This window comes from Chlorocebus sabaeus, chromosome 17, assembly GCF_047675955.1.
Source record: "Chlorocebus sabaeus isolate Y175 chromosome 17, mChlSab1.0.hap1, whole genome shotgun sequence".
Taxonomy (NCBI): Eukaryota; Metazoa; Chordata; class Mammalia; order Primates; family Cercopithecidae; genus Chlorocebus; species Chlorocebus sabaeus.
In genome coordinates this window covers 50,750,597-50,766,515 of record NC_132920.1, presented here as the reverse complement: position 1 = coordinate 50,766,515, position 15,919 = coordinate 50,750,597, and the positions used below count along the sequence as shown (strand labels likewise).

The following is a 15,919-nucleotide window of genomic DNA, read 5'->3' as shown; positions in this document are numbered from 1 at the left end:
GTTAAAAATAAAATCAAGTTTTTACTGTATATCTGTTAATACTAAGCATCTACTTACCTACTTTATTCAAGGCACAGTGCTAGGTAGGAGTAATGGGGAATATAAAAGAGTACCAAAGATTGCCTGTCTCTAGGAAAATGACAGTCATAACAATAATAGTAGCAACAACAACAAGTATCTTAGTTGCACTTTATAATTTTTATTGAACCTATATGAATATTACCTATAATCTTCTCATGTTTGCTGTTATTATGGTGACAGTATATAATACAAGACGTTATATTACAAGCACCAGGAAAAAATGAAATAGCTGATAATATGAAGAAAAAGGAGGAAAAGTTTATAGAGATGCAAAATATGCAAAAGGGAACAGTTAATATCAATGAAAATATCCTTAGTAAAGATGCTAGCAATTTGGGAGGCAGAAGCAGGAGGATCCCTTGAACCCAGGAGTTCGAGACCAGCCTGGGCAACATAGGAAGACCCCATCATCTCTACAAAAATTTAAAAATTAGTCAGATGTGGTGGTGCATGCCTGCAGTCCCTAGCCACTCAGGAGTCTGAGGCCAGAGGATTGCTTGACACCATGAAGCTGAGACTGTCATGAGCCATAATTACACTATTGCACTCCAGTCTGGGTGACATAGTAAGACTCTGTCTCCAAACAAAACAAAACAAAAAGATACTATTTTTTTCATTCCCACAAGGTGAGGCCTCCTGTTCTAGGCCTTAGCAAAAAAAGTCTAGTTTAATATAAAAGGTATTGCAATAAGTAAACATATTAGTGTAGTTAAGGTTTTGTAAACTCTGATCATGCCCCTCCCCACACATATTTCACATAAGCAATGGTAGGTCTTTAGTTGCAATTCTAATATTTGTATGGTGAAAAACATCTTATTTTTTCTTTTATTTTAGATAGAGAGATGATGTAACTAAATGGAAGTGGTCTCTATATTAATCTTAATAGTGCTAGTTTAATGGGGTCACGGTTTAAGGTAAGAAAATATGTGAGTATTTGGCAGAAGAAATTGCACAAAGGTGCGTGTGTGTGTGTGTGTGTTTGTGTGTGTGTGTGTGTGTTTTAAAGTCATTGTTATGCCATACAGGACACTCACTGTTGCTTGAAAAATGATAGAAGGGAGATTATTTGAGAAGTTTCAAATTTGGAAGTAAAAATGTTTTAAAGCTTGACCCATCAAATAATGCTACAGCACCTGACCAGAGGATAAACTCATGTGGACCTTAGGATTCAAAAGTATCTTGTAACTAACAGTATAATACTATCAATAGTGTCATCTTTGTCCAGTAAGTCGAGTTACGTATATTAATACAGCTGCACATTGTTATTGTTCACACCGAAACAGATATTTAAATGACATTTTAACAGAGACTATCTATCTGTCTATCTATGTCTATCTATCTGTCTATCCACCTATCCATCCATCCATCTAATCCTTTTGCTTTATTGTTTGCACAATAGTGTGAGAGGTAAAACAGGGCAAACAGGAGGATGGCAGCACGCCTCTTGAATTTTGTGCTGAAACCTGATTCTTGCGGATCTGTCCCATTTTATGCAAAGCTCTCACCGTGTGGTTTTTAAAAACAGTTTGAGTGGGACAGCTGCTATTTACATTTACACTGACAGCCAGATTCTTCCTTCCCTCAGTTCTGTTTACTGCCTTCTCCTGCTTGTGATATAACATTGTTACAGGATGTATAGCAATGCTACATCAAAAGAAGTGGCAAGTGAAGACACTCTGATATGTAGTTAAAATGTGTATATCATGCCACAAAAGCTTTGTGTGTGAGGGCCCAAAAACGAATGAATAAATGGATCCATTAATTAAAATACACATAGTATTCAGAAACAATGACAAATCTATAGTTAAGTCCTTTACAACAGATGTCTTAGTCAACACGTTTAAGAAAACTAGACATTTTACAATCAGAAAAGCATATTAACATGACTGTAAGGAGTTTGATTTGGGAAAAATAAAAAATCCATGAGCTCCTCTGTCTCTGTGGTGGCACAAGATGTCTATATGAACAATGAGCTGAAGTGCAATACTGTGGTGGAAAGAGCAATCCAGGAAAGCCTGAGGACGTTTTCCCTTCGATTCCCAGAACAGCAAATATGGCTGCTGTCACCTCACTTCTGGGAGAGAAGTAGAACACCCTTGTTCCTTTTTCCTTTTCTTTTCTTTTCTTTTTTTTTTTCAGAGCTACTTTAAGCTATGCCTTTATTTCAATGTATTGCAGCACTTGGCCAGCCACCTTCTTTTTTTTTTTAATTTAATACAACTGAAACAACACACTAAAGTTGAAATACCTCCATTTTATTCCATATCATTTCAAGAATTACATATTTTAGAAGTAGGATAGAATGGTATTTCCATCTTTAGGTCTTAGGCCGGCATCCTTCGCAAACTAGCACAGGAACAGAAAACCAAATACCACATGTTCTCACTTATAGGTGGAGGCTAAATGATGAGAACACATGGACACATAGAGGGGAGCAACACATACTGGGGCCTTGTGGAGGGTGGAGAGTGGGAGGAGAGAGATCAGGAAAAATAACCAGTTGGTACTAGCCTTAATACCTGGGTGATGAAATAATTGGCACGGCAACCCCCACAACACAAGTTTACCTATGTAACAAACCTGCATTTGTACCCCTGAATAAAATAAAAGTTTAAAAAAAGAAGTAGGGTACATGAGTGTGCAGGTGGATCAGGTTGGTGCTTGGAGAAAAGTATTCCAAGAGCAAGGCTTCAGGCTCTATGTGCCACGTAATAACCCCACCTCTAAAAAAGTGAAAACCGTGAAGGATATTCAACTTTTCAACAGTAACAGAACTAGATACTTAATACTTATATTAAATATATCCCTTAAAAAGCAGGCACAAATAAATTCCAGAACATAGCAAGAATGTCAAAGATAAATTTGCTTCTTGATTTTAGAGAATTCATTTTTCCACACTCCAAAGCAAAAAGTAAAAAATTAGGAAGAAATATTAGGAAAAATTTAAATGACATTCATTGGTGTTGCTCTGAAATAGAAAGTTAATGGCAAAATGTTTTTTAAAGACAAACTGATTGCACATTGTGCCAAGATCCTGGGTTTTCTAAGAAGCAGGTTTAAATGCATTTTAACAGTAAAAATAAATATACCTGACTTTCAATCTGTTATACAGTCATTAAGAATTTTTCTTTCTTTAGACTGGGTGTGGTGGCTCAAGCTTGTAATCCCAGCACTTCAGGAGGCCAAGGCGGGTGGATCACAAGATCAGGAGTTCAAGATCAGCCTGGCCGAGATGGTGAAACCACATCTCTACTAAAAATACAAAAAAAATTAGCTGGGTGTGGTGGCAGGCACCTGCAATCCCAGTTATTCGGAAGGCTGAGGCAGAGAACTGCTTGAACTCGGGAGGTGGAAGTGGCAGTGAGCTGAGATCGTGCCACTACACTCCAGCCTGGGCGACAGAGTGAGACAACGTCTCAAAACAAACAAACAAAAAACAAAACAAAAAAATTATTTCTTTAAAATTATGGTGTTTTTTAAAAATTACTTTACACAACTAAAAAATTAATATTTAACACTAATTTTTACTAAGCAGTACTTGTACATTGTTATTCAACAGATAATTCTCATCAACGGTCACCCTAACAGTATGGCCTTAAAAACAATTTAGTTTAACTTAGTCTTACAAAACCCAATGTTATTAAATGAAAATAACAATTTGTATGTGTTAAACTCCAGTCATGTACTTATGATTTGAATCTTATTTTCATGTATAGGGAAATAACACATTCAGTTCTATGGGATTATTCCAAGAAGTATCTATTAGAAAGTAAATTCGAGGATTAAGTAAATTCTTATAATATCGAGCTTTAGCAAACCCTGGAGCTGAAGGACAAAGTAAGTATATCTGATGCCCTGACTTACAGATTTCCCAGACTATTTGAAGAGGAATGCATTCTACAACTCTATACATCATACGATCTATGGCATGAATAGGTGCCTTATAACATAGTAGTTTCACTAGTTTGATGATGCTTTTGTCAAACACCAACACTTTGTGTTTCAAAGTGAAAGTTTTGTTCCCCATTCAATATCCTGCACTTAGCACAGCATCTGATTCACAATAGGTACTCAGCAGACATTTGTTAAATGAAAAAGCTTTCAAATTATGTTAACAGTATATATTTTTTTTTTTTTTTTTTTTTTTTTTTGAGACAGAGTCTCGCTCTGTCGCCCGGGCTGGAGTGCAGTGGCCGGATCTCAGCTCACTGCAAGCTCCGCCTCCCGGGTTTACGCCATTCTCCTGCCTCAGCCTCCCGAGTAGCTGGGACTACAGGCGCCCGCCACCTCGCCCAGCTAGTTTTTTGTATTTTTTAGTAGAGACGGGGTTTCACCATGTTGCCAGGATGGTCTCGATCTCCTGACCTCGTGATCCGCCCGTCTCGGCCTCCCAAAGTGCTGGGATTACAGGCTTGAGCCACCGCGCCCGGCCTTAACAGTATATTAATTATGACAATAGTCTTGTGAAGAATCCCCTCCAAATAATATAGGGAAGAACTAGAGCAAAAGAGACTTGTTAGAAAGAATTAAATATATACAGAAAAAACCTATGAAAAATAGAAAAAGAGAGTATATCCCTCTATCAGTGGAGCCATTTAATAAAATAGACTATACTTGAAGGCAGGCTTTCTCAACCCTTGCTACTCCCATAACCGAGAAATTTGCTTTAAAAAATGTGCTTCACCCCATATCAATTAATCTCTGGTGCCAGGGCATCTGCAGTTTTTGAATGCTCGTAAAGTAATTCTCTCAAAGCAGAGTTGAGAAACCACTGTCCTAAGATAAAGAGAAAGCACTAGGTGAGGATGAACTGTACATCTTCCAAAAACATAAGGATTCTATGACTTATACGAAAGGGAAAGCAGCCACTAGCGAGTTAATATGAAACTGTAAGAGTCTCTGTCTGGATGGGTTCTTGCATGATGAGCCCTCCCTTATTTGGCTAATATGGTATGAACTCTATAGACAAAACAGAAAATGTGGTAGTAGAAGTAGAGATAGCATTGTTAGGGAAAGAAAGACTTCAGCCTATTGGAAAAGCATATTTGTATAGGTGGATTTAATATAAGACGAAGCTTGCACTTAAAGTTAGTAGGGAAAAGGTAGATTATCAATAGAAAGTGGTAAGCCAACAAAGTGGCCACCTGGAAATAAAACAAATAAAATTGGATCTATAGCATACATTTAGCCATGAAACAAAGCCCAGGTGGATCATAGATTTAAACATAAAAAAATGAAACCACATAGTAATTAGAAGATAACATGGTTTTTTTATGATCTTGGAGTTAAAAAGGCCCTTTACAGTGTTACAATTGAAACTAAAAGCCATGAAATAAAATATGAGAATATAATTATATTAATGTAAAAAAGTTCTGCATGCAAAGACCTCAATAAACAAAACAAATAAACAAAAACCCATAACAGCCAACTGAAAAATGAAAGTATGTCATATGAAAGACATACTAAGATGTAATAAGCTAATTTTTCCGAAAACTTACAAATAAGGAAAGTACAAAAAATTACTCCATAAATACAAAATAAGTAAATAGGAAAGCTCATAAAAGTCCAAGAATATTCTCAGTCTCCTTCATAATAGAGGTTTTTTTTTGTTTTTTTTGTTTTTTTTTTTTTTTTTAGTCAATCAAACTAGCAAAGATAAAACAATTGATAGTCTCCTGTTTCATTTAGAGTACAGGAAAGTACTATAACGTCAACACTTTCTACCCTCATTGCTAATAGGATTATAAATTGGCAACCACTATTAAGAAGAATCTGCCAATAATCAATCAAAACTATAAATGCAAATTATCTTTTGACCCTGCAACACCATTCTTAGACATTTATTGAAGATATGTACTTGCATATCTGTGGAACTATTTATATAAGTTTGAGGTTCTTCATTGAAGCACTATTTGTAATAGCCAAAGACTGAAAACACCTAAACGATATCCAGAAGAGGACTGGTAAGATAAATTGCAATACATTCATTCAGTGAAATACCGCGAGTGTTTAAAAGAACAAACAACTTGTAAGCGCTGAAGAAAAAAGAATGAACACGAAGATAAACTGTGAAAAAATTAATTGCAAAATAGTGTCTACAGAATGTTATGATTTGTTTTAAAAATGAATAAAAGAGGTACACACATATATCCTTGGAAGAAAAAAGATCAACTAATAACATTTGTTTTCTCCTGGGAGGGGAACTGAATGGGGAACAGAGTGAAAAGGAAGTATTTTACTGAATACTTTTCTGTAACTTTGAATCCTGAACTGTTTGTATTATTTATTTAAACTTATATTATTCAAAAAGTAAAATTACTCCTTGCCTTATTCTTAGAAAGATTTAATTCTGAACTCAATTATTTATTGTAGATGGAACATTGGTAATTCCAAGTCTTCCAATGTTATCCAATAAAAGTTAGTCATCACTAAGAGTAATTACAGTCTGCAGTTTGATTGGAATACCTACAAATTTCAATAAATGTAAGCAATGGGGGTCACAGCTCATTCCTATAATCCAGCCTGTGGGAGGCCAAGGCAGAGGGTCACTTGAACCAGGCCAGCCTGGGCAAAAAAGTGAGATCTCCATCTCTACCAAAAAATCCAAAATTAGCCAGACATGGTGGCATGTGCCTGTGGTCTCAGCTACTCAGGAGGCTGAGGCAGGAAGACCCCTTGAGTCTAGAAGGTAGAGGCTGTAGTGAGCTGTGTTCACGCCACTACACTCCAGTCTGGACAACAGAGCTCTTAAGACTCTGTCTCTTTAAAAAAAAGAAAAGAAAAAGGAAAAAAAGCATTATTTGATCCATTAAGTTTTGAAAGGAAGAATCACAGAAAAAAGAAAGACACTAGGAAGACAATTTAAACGTCTTTTTAGTGAGCATCACTATGTGTAAGAGTGAATAATGAGCTAGATCAAAAGTGGCAAGGGAAAATTGAGGCAAATCGGTTTGGCTATATTTGTCTTTATGTGGCACAGTCACCATGAGTAGGAACAGGAGATTATGGACACCCAAGCACATAGTAAGACATAATGACGTATGTATAGTATTCTATTCCTTCTGCCTCTATATGCAAATACCTTTCCCCCCAGAAATGAATGAAATCTTAAAATGCAGCCTAGGGGAGTGTTATTAGAAAGTCTGCAAATAGTTGTAAAAGATATACTCTAAGATGGTATATATTTATCCATAATATTGTGTGATACTATTTCAGGTTCATTGAGAGCAATTTTTGAATACTGATAAATGTAAGTTTCTAGATAATAGATAACAATAAGATCTATCATCTAATTACCAATTGCCAAAGCAGAGTATCCTAGACAGAAATTATTCTGTGCTTAGAATAAGACATTTATGGGTGACACAAAATCTAATAGTCTAACAAATATGTGTTCTCGGAGAAAACACTGTCTCCAAGAAGACACTGTGAGTGCCAGGATGTGTATATGTAAAAGGGAACAGTAGAGTTTTTCCAGGTGAGACTGTCTGACTAAAGTGAACAACAATTAGAGCTGTTAATTCAAGACGTCAACTCACTATACTTTTCATATCAAATACACTTTTAGAAGACAGCTGAAAACCTTTCTCCCAAAGGTGGGACTAATTTGGGAATGTAGTATCTGGAGAAGGCCAGTGAAGGAGTCACTTGGGAAATGAGGTCCATGAGTTCCTCAAGTTTCATATGACTTTTAGTTTCATATCTCACCGCCACCACCCAAAAAAAAGCCCATTGTCGGTACCTGTGTGAGAGCAATGAGAATATTAGCTTTGTTCTAAATTCTATGAGAAGAATGACTTACGATGAGCATTCCCTAAACAGATGTTATCCCTAATAATTGACAAAATGATTCCGGTTTTCAAGCCTACAAGTCTCATGTAGTCAAAGATACTTCCTTTCAAAGTCATAGACTAATCATATCAAGAAAACTTTTTTGGTAGATCTTATCTGTAGGAAACAGTTCATTGGCAAATCGGTTGTTTCTCCTTGTTTCCTTGGAATGCAATAATTTAGGCTCAAGATTAAAGGCAGAAGGGAAATACCACCAAGTGGTAGGATTTCTTTCTACTGCCTTTTGGCAGTTTGGCCAGACTGGAATAAAAAGGTTTTGTAGGGGAATCTTGTAACTAACAACTTACTGAACTGGCATCCTTTAAAAAGTACAATGGATACTATTGATAATTATTCCAGAAGAGATTAAACCAAGATTTAATGTCCCCCTAACTTTGAGGGATTAAGCAGAAGCAGAAGGTGCATCGGGTTTTAAAAACCCTGTACTAGTGGACAAAGTTTTTGAAGCCTGGACACAAGAAGTTCAAGAAACTTGTCCAGGGTTCCTAGCAGGAGGGGAGGACCAATCTAATGTGAAAAACAGGCTCAAAAACTGGTAATCTTTTTTCTATCCCTGAGTTTTACTTTAGTTAAATTCAGAAGTAACTCGGCAATGAAACTTTTCATGATATATGCCACAAACACAAATCCAAATGGAAAATATGCCATGATGCTGCAAACCAGAAGATCTGGGTTCTCATCCTTGCTGCGCCCAATTGTGTAATCCTGTGCAGAACAGTTATTCTCACCTTGCTTTTAGTTTTCTCATTTGAGAATAATGATAACTGAAATTTATTGAGCAATGATTTTAGGCTGGGTACCGTGGTAAGTGCTTTGCAAACGTTCTGATTTAACCCTTGCAACAATCTTATGAGAAAGCTGTTATTTTTTAACACTGCCTTATAAATAAGGACAGTTATGCTCAGAGAGATTATGTGTCTTCCCTTACAGCAAGTGTAGAAGTGAGTTCAGACAAGTTTGTTTGACTCCAGAAACCACGCTCTAACCTACTATGCTCTAGTGCTTAGACTACTCACTCTTAATTTTCCTACCGGGCTTAAGTTTTATGATTTTTAGTACATTTCACTATTAAGCAGCACTGTTATTTAGGAGGAAGGAAACTAGAACACATGTACTAATTTTTATTTAGTGGCTCTATGAGGGGCCTATTGTACAAATGTTTAATCTATGTGAATGTAGTTAATCCTACAAAAGAGACATAGGGCAGATGTTGTGGTAGATATGGGTGCTAGACCATACAATTTTTATCTTTTCTTTGTATATGATAGAGTTGTTTCTGAGAAGACTCTGCCCAGCTAGAGATTACATTTTCTAGCATATCCCACTGTCATCCTCACAATAAGGTGTGATCATGTGACTAGTTCTTATAGAATGTGAATAGTAGTAACTGGATAATTTCCTGGCTAGAGTGGATAAGAAGCAGTATACTTTCACCATCATGCCTTTCCTCATCTGTGAGCGAAATTAATAGGACTCCTAAGACTTAGGCAGAGTAAGCTGTGGATGGAAGAATTCTGGGTCCCTGGGTCTCTGAATGAGACACTGACAATAAAAAAGGTCCCTGATAACGAACATTCACATCAGACTGTGATGAGTGAGAAATTAGCTTCTATTATGTTAAGCCACAGAAATTTTGGGAACTGTTATAACAGCTGGCATTATTCTCATCAGTATAGATATGATGGTCTTTATTTATGAACTAGGAAAATGAAACTCATCTAGGTTAAGTAACCAGCCCAAAGTCAGGCCCTACTTCAAAAATGATATTCTGAGGATAAGAGGTGGTAGGGGGAATACCAGGCAAAGGGTTAATAGATTTTCAAAGTGGCACAAAACAACTAATTTACATGAGTTAAGATGTCCAGGATAGGGTCTGAGAGTGTATATTTTGAAATGAAAGAGAAGAGCAACAGTTACTAAGGATTTAAACTGAGAAAGGTTGATGGAGATCATACACAATATTTGAAACTGGTTCCCTTTCTTTTGCTGATACATATTTATGCCCTTCATTGTCCCACACTGTTTAAACATAGACACACACACACACACACACACACACACACACACAGAGAGAGAGAGAGAGAGAGAATTTGATCTTCTATCATAACAAATTTCAGCTCAAGGTATTTATATTTACGAGCTTAAATAATTTGTACTTTCAGAACCCTGAGTGTTGCCTGAGAATGTTATACAAGCTTTTGCAAATGCAGCAAAACTGTCCCAGGAAGCACACCACTCAAGCAGATGGAATTACCTCCTGGTAATACTCTACAATGTCATTCATCTTGGAACATCCTAGGTAAGAAGGGAGTGATATGCAGGAATGACAAGATCATTGACTCCTTGTATTTATTTGAATAACCACCATTTCTGCAAACATTCTTCTTAAGTCAAATATGGAGGAGGCATCCACAGAAGTTGCCAATCCAAGAGTAATAAACATATAACAAGGATGCTAATATTGGTCAAATTCCTTGAATGTTTTCGAGATAGAATAATTTCCACTCTAGAAGAGAATTATTTCCACCCTAGAAGAGTAAAATTATTCCAGTGTCTCTTCAAGAAGATCAGTTAAGCAAATCCAAGCCACTGTATTTTTCAGAGACTGACATCTTTCTGATATTATGGATACTAATGGATGAGAGCAATGTAATTAGCAAAGGAAAATTGAAAGAAGAGACTTGTAATAAAACAGCATACAAGGAGTTACACCTAATTATTACCTATAGATTTAAACCACTTAGATGAAGACATATGGGTTGGAAAAAAGTTAAATGTGGTATTACTTTCATGGGACTCGATTTAAATACTTCTATCTCATTAGAATAAAATATATCTGTGTTATGTAGACCCCCCAAAATCCCCAGTCTAAATATCTGCCTTACTAAAACGTTCACTTTTCAAACACTTTATCAGGTGGAAAAACATTCAGCCAGTCAGAAGTTCTTCATCCCATTTGTTAGTAGGTACAATAATATTTGTAACAGAAAAGTTGTGAATTATTGGAATATAGTATAAATTTGCATCAAACAACCCTGTCTTATATATCCCTAAAATGATTTCTAAAAATAATGACTAATATGAGGGCTTTGAAAAAAATGCTAGGAGCTATTCATAAAGTGACTCCATTTAAAAGGAATATAGGAAAAATGATTTCTAAAATAATTTTTTAAAAGTGAAAACTAAAGGCAAGCATAGAAAGCTAGGGATATGCTCATGAAACCTGTTATGTCAGTAACAAGTGTTGTTTTCAAAAAAAAAAAAAGGTTCATTTGCTAATTTGAATCCCTGTCATAAGGCACCTTATTGTTCATTTATTGGCTCTTCACAAAGATTACATCATCTCTGTGTGGAAAGCCTTCAAGGATCCCCACATACTACTCCTTCATTGGTATTCCATAAAAATATCAACAATGTCAAGACTGTATTCAAATCTTCCCCAGAAAGAGGCAGAGTCAAGTACTGCAAAGTCATAGAAGTTTAACCTTCATGAGATTTATTTCTAAGTCTGCTCTATGAGGAATACAATCAATTAGATATTTTTTTCTCCTATGCTCAATATTATACCAAAATGGGGAGGTATAATTGAACCCCAGTAATGTATTGGGTCATCAGGATGTTTGAGAAACTCATCTGGTCATGGTTAGACTATAACAATTTCAAGCAACAGTTTCAAGAGATAATTAAGAAAAGCTAAGTTACTAGCTATTGGTAACTAAAATGCACATATAAGTTAATGTAGAAAATCCAGAAGATAAAGGAGAGTTTTCAGTTTTAAAATGATGAAAGAAATGTAGTATTCTTTCCCACAAGACCATAGAAAGGCCATATAAGAAAGCCAATGGACTGTTTTAGACACTAGAAACCTAGTTTTTGAATTTTTGAAAACGAAAATGCCTAAAAACTTTCTGGCTCTTGAAAAATATTTGATTGAGGGGGAAAACATTACCAAAATCACGGTCAATTCAAGAATTTATAAACATGAAATGGTAAGTATGGTGAAATTCACACAGGAGTAAAACTGTACGAATGGAACAAACATTAAACCCATGTTGGATCAAGTTGCCAAAAATGCTGATAAACATCAACGATTTCAATGTCCCAGGAGGTTTGATGAATCAGAGTTGGGTCACGATTATTCTGTATACATCTAATACTGTCTGCAGAGTTCCAGGGGCCATGACCTAGTTCAGAACATGGCATCTTGCTGGCTGGAAAGGAGTAATCAGCAGTTACCACCAACCCAACCAAAATATGAGGATAAAAATATAAAAGAGAGTCATCAACAATGAAGTCACTCTTCTTGCCAGCTCAGGGTTATAATGAAGCCACTTCAATTTAGATATAATGTCCTTGTATGTCAAAGATTAGGTTCTCCTTATATCCCAGTATAACTCACAATTTTAAAAACTGTAGGTCATGACTCATGACTCGACAGTGAGTTGTGAAATAAATTTAGTGGGTTTACAATGAACATTAGAAGAGAACACAAAATATGTAATCAAATTAAAATATCAGAGAATATTGCACATAAGTACTAAAACTTTAAAGTGTGTGTGTGTGTGTATGTGTGTGTATGAAAGTGGGTTTGAGGGTTCTTACTATGTGGGGAGTGGAGGGATGCAAAAGGTCCGTTTGAGTCTAAATTTGTTTTCTAAGGTTTCATCAATGTGCCTGGAATTCAATAATGAAAGATTTATTTCTCTACACCCTGAAGATACTGGGGATTTCAAAAGCACACAATTAAGATAAGATGCTCCTCAAAAGGATAAAATCTTGTTTCATTAGCCAAGGCTGATAGCTATCTGTGAGCAGAGGCCACAGGAATAGAACACAAGTTAGGCACTTTTGGGATAGGAGAGGTATGCTGAAAGAGTAGGATGGTAAGACTCCAGAGATCATCCTAGGATTCCACATATTTGACCTGCACCCTTGCTGCTAATATAGGTTGATGATTCCCACACAGGATATTCCAGTGCTCTTGGCTACCACAAAAATCAGCAAGAATCGTGAACATACTTTTTGTGGCTCTTCTGTTTTGTACTGACCAGTACTTTCATAGACAGCATGGAGAAAAGTCTTTACTGGGATTGATAATTTTCAAACCAGTTAGAAATTTCATGAGCATTCATAAACAATCATCCTGGGTAGTGAAAAGGATTCCAAGGAACCATTAAATCAATGATATTTAAACATCATTATACATCAGAATCACTTGGGGAGTTTTAAAAACTTTAGATGCCTAAGCCATCCCCACAGAATGAGTTTCAGTTGATTTGGGGATGAGACCCAGGCACTTTGTAAGAAACCTTTTCAATTGACTCTACTGTGGAGGTGGGTTTGAGGACTACTCAAGTCCTACCATCCATATGATTCTTGAATCCCCTCTATTATCCTGAGCAAGTGTTTTGTTGTATTTTTAAACAACGATAACTATAAGTTTACCCACATTTTTACTTAAAATGAGTAGAAATCTGTCTCCCTTTGGAATCAACCCATTAGTCATTTTTTTTCCTACTTTGCTCTTCCCCAATGTGGGTGTATGATAGGTTACAGCCATCTACCATATGCCAGCCTTTAGTACCAGCACACACAGACAAACACAGCACAAGACCTAGAACATGGTAATAGTAACACAGTAAATGTCAGTTGTCAATAATATTATTGTTGTGGTTGTTATTATCATGACTACTATCAGGGAACACAGCAAAGATGGCTGTTAAGAACAAAATCACCAAAGCAATTCTGCCAAGACAAATGTCAAGAACACACTACTTCTCAATGTTGTACAGTAAATGCTACATGCTGAAAATCTGAAAAAATTATAGATATTTGGTTTTGTGTTTCACTACTTCCTACAGTGCCATAGAGGCAAATAACGAATGCATGAAGTAACACAGGTGTGTTCAAGGTGAGGCTTGGCAAAAGGCCCCTGCCTTTTATATTTTAAACAATAGCATCTGCATGATGAAAGAAATTTCCTTTGACATTCAAAAAGTTCCCCACAATGTTAAAAAAAACACTTTCAATAATACCTCTCCTTAAAAGAAGATTGAATAAGAATATGTAAAGTTTAGACCTTAATATAAGGAAAAAAAGGGGAAAAGGTAAGTTGAATAAAAAACAACTTCCGGGAATATATTTATTTCCATTTCTCTTTCTATACTACTGGTTAACCTCAACCTCTCTCCAAATGAGCTGAGCTTATCCACCCATACAGCCATGAAAGTTCACCATGTCTTTAGAGAGGTCTACTAGCATTAATACAATACGCTTTCAGTCTCAGTATCATGCCTAGACCCCTGTGAACTCTTCATAAAGGGTTATTTCTCCTGTAGATCATGTTGTACTGAATTACAATGAGTTAAGTTAGATTTACTTAAACTCTAAAATAAACAATAATGCAAATGACAAGAGCACTGCCAATTTCATGTTGCTGTTACTTAGAGGCTATTTGGAGAAGTACCCAAAACTTCCATTGTCTTATTTCCTATTACTACCAAGATTAGTAAAATATTTTATGAATTATCTAAATCTTATATTAAGTCAAATTGAATCATCACTGTCAAGATAATTTAGGAAATTTACCTTAACTGTTAACTGACTTGCTTAATGGTACAGACAAAAATAAAACAGCATAATCTAACAAACCTGAGTTTCAAAGACATGCCAACCTTCCAGCATTATTTTGCTAAACTGAAAAGTCATACCTTCGACCAAGGAAGTGAGGAGGGTGACATTAGCTGCTTTCCGTCTTCCTGCTGGTAAGTTTAAGCCAAGCCTATCCAATTTCTCTCTCAGGCAGCGGCCCCCATTCTTCGATTTTGCTCTGTACAAAAACAAACAAAAACTAGGTTTTGAAAATTCGCACTCTGATGAAAATTATGAGACGACTTGACCACATGGGGAATACACTGTCAGATGGGAGACATCATGACTAAGCATTGAAGGTATGGTATCAGTTAGAAATTCTGTGCCGGAATACAGTTTTGTCTTACCTTCTCAAAATGCCTCCCAAGAGTGAAGCATTGAGGCACTCAGGTGGGGAGAGGCGCCTCTTTACCTCAGCAATGGTCACCTTGTATTTGGAAGTAGAACTAAGAAGGGACAAACGGCCAGGGACAGAGCAAAATAAGTCTGTGGGGTTGACCACACAGGTGCCACCTTGGGAGAAAAAAGTATAGCACAAGTTAGTGACAGTGAAAGCAGCTAACTGCATGAGAGGCAGTTAACATCAAAAGACTGTACTGGATTTGGGAATACATGCTAACAGTTGTACTTATATATCCCCCAAATCATCACAGAGAGCTGCTCTGAATGTTCTTTCAAATACTACTCAGGGTCGTGTCTTTTCAATGTTTGTGAAGATGTCTGTGAGTGTACAATTGTTAGGAAACATTGGCATCCTATGGAGTGTAGACTGCCTCACCAGTGTTAATTCTGGCAACATTCACACTAAGAAATGCTTCAATTAATTAAAAACCTGAATTCCAATAGTTAAGTTCACAAGGAGCAGGTATTACTTATACATGGTTGTGTGTTTATGTACACACACAGATGCACAATGTACACAATGGATGGAAACGTTTTATCCACAACTACTGTCTTTTCCAAAGTGTTTGAAAACTGCCATATTTTCCCCATCCATCTGCCAATTAAAGGCACCACAGTCACTCACTCCCAGGCACTGCTAAAAACCAGTTACTCATTGAAAGAAATTTCCAATCCATACAGGTGATGGTAGGTTAAATACCTCTACTGTATGCCAGCCCTCAACATCAGCAAAATACCTAGAACACAGTAATTAATTATTATTAATAATTTAATAATTATTAAATGTTAGCTGACAATAATATTGATGAGTAATTTTCATTGTCATTATTACTATTAGGGAGAAAAAATATATAATTGTTAGTAGCAAAATCATCAAGGCAATATTGCCATGCTGGGGTTCCTGGAACAGAAGCTTTCTGTCTCCAAGCTCCAG

The 15,919-nt window shown here is 36.3% G+C and overlaps 1 protein-coding gene across 1 annotated transcript in view; it reads right to left on the bottom strand.

Annotated features, from left to right (window-relative positions):
* The window catches only part of TFAP2D (transcription factor AP-2 delta), a 56,732-nt gene that overhangs the window by 26,307 nt on the left and 14,506 nt on the right, over positions 1-15,919 (bottom strand). Inside the window, exons 4-5 of the mRNA XM_038006164.1 lie at positions 14,931-15,096; positions 14,643-14,761 (exon numbers count right to left, since the gene is read on the bottom strand). Coding sequence (XP_037862092.1) covers positions 14,643-14,761; positions 14,931-15,096 — 285 coding nt within the window. The remainder of the gene's footprint in view (positions 1-14,642; positions 14,762-14,930; positions 15,097-15,919) is intronic.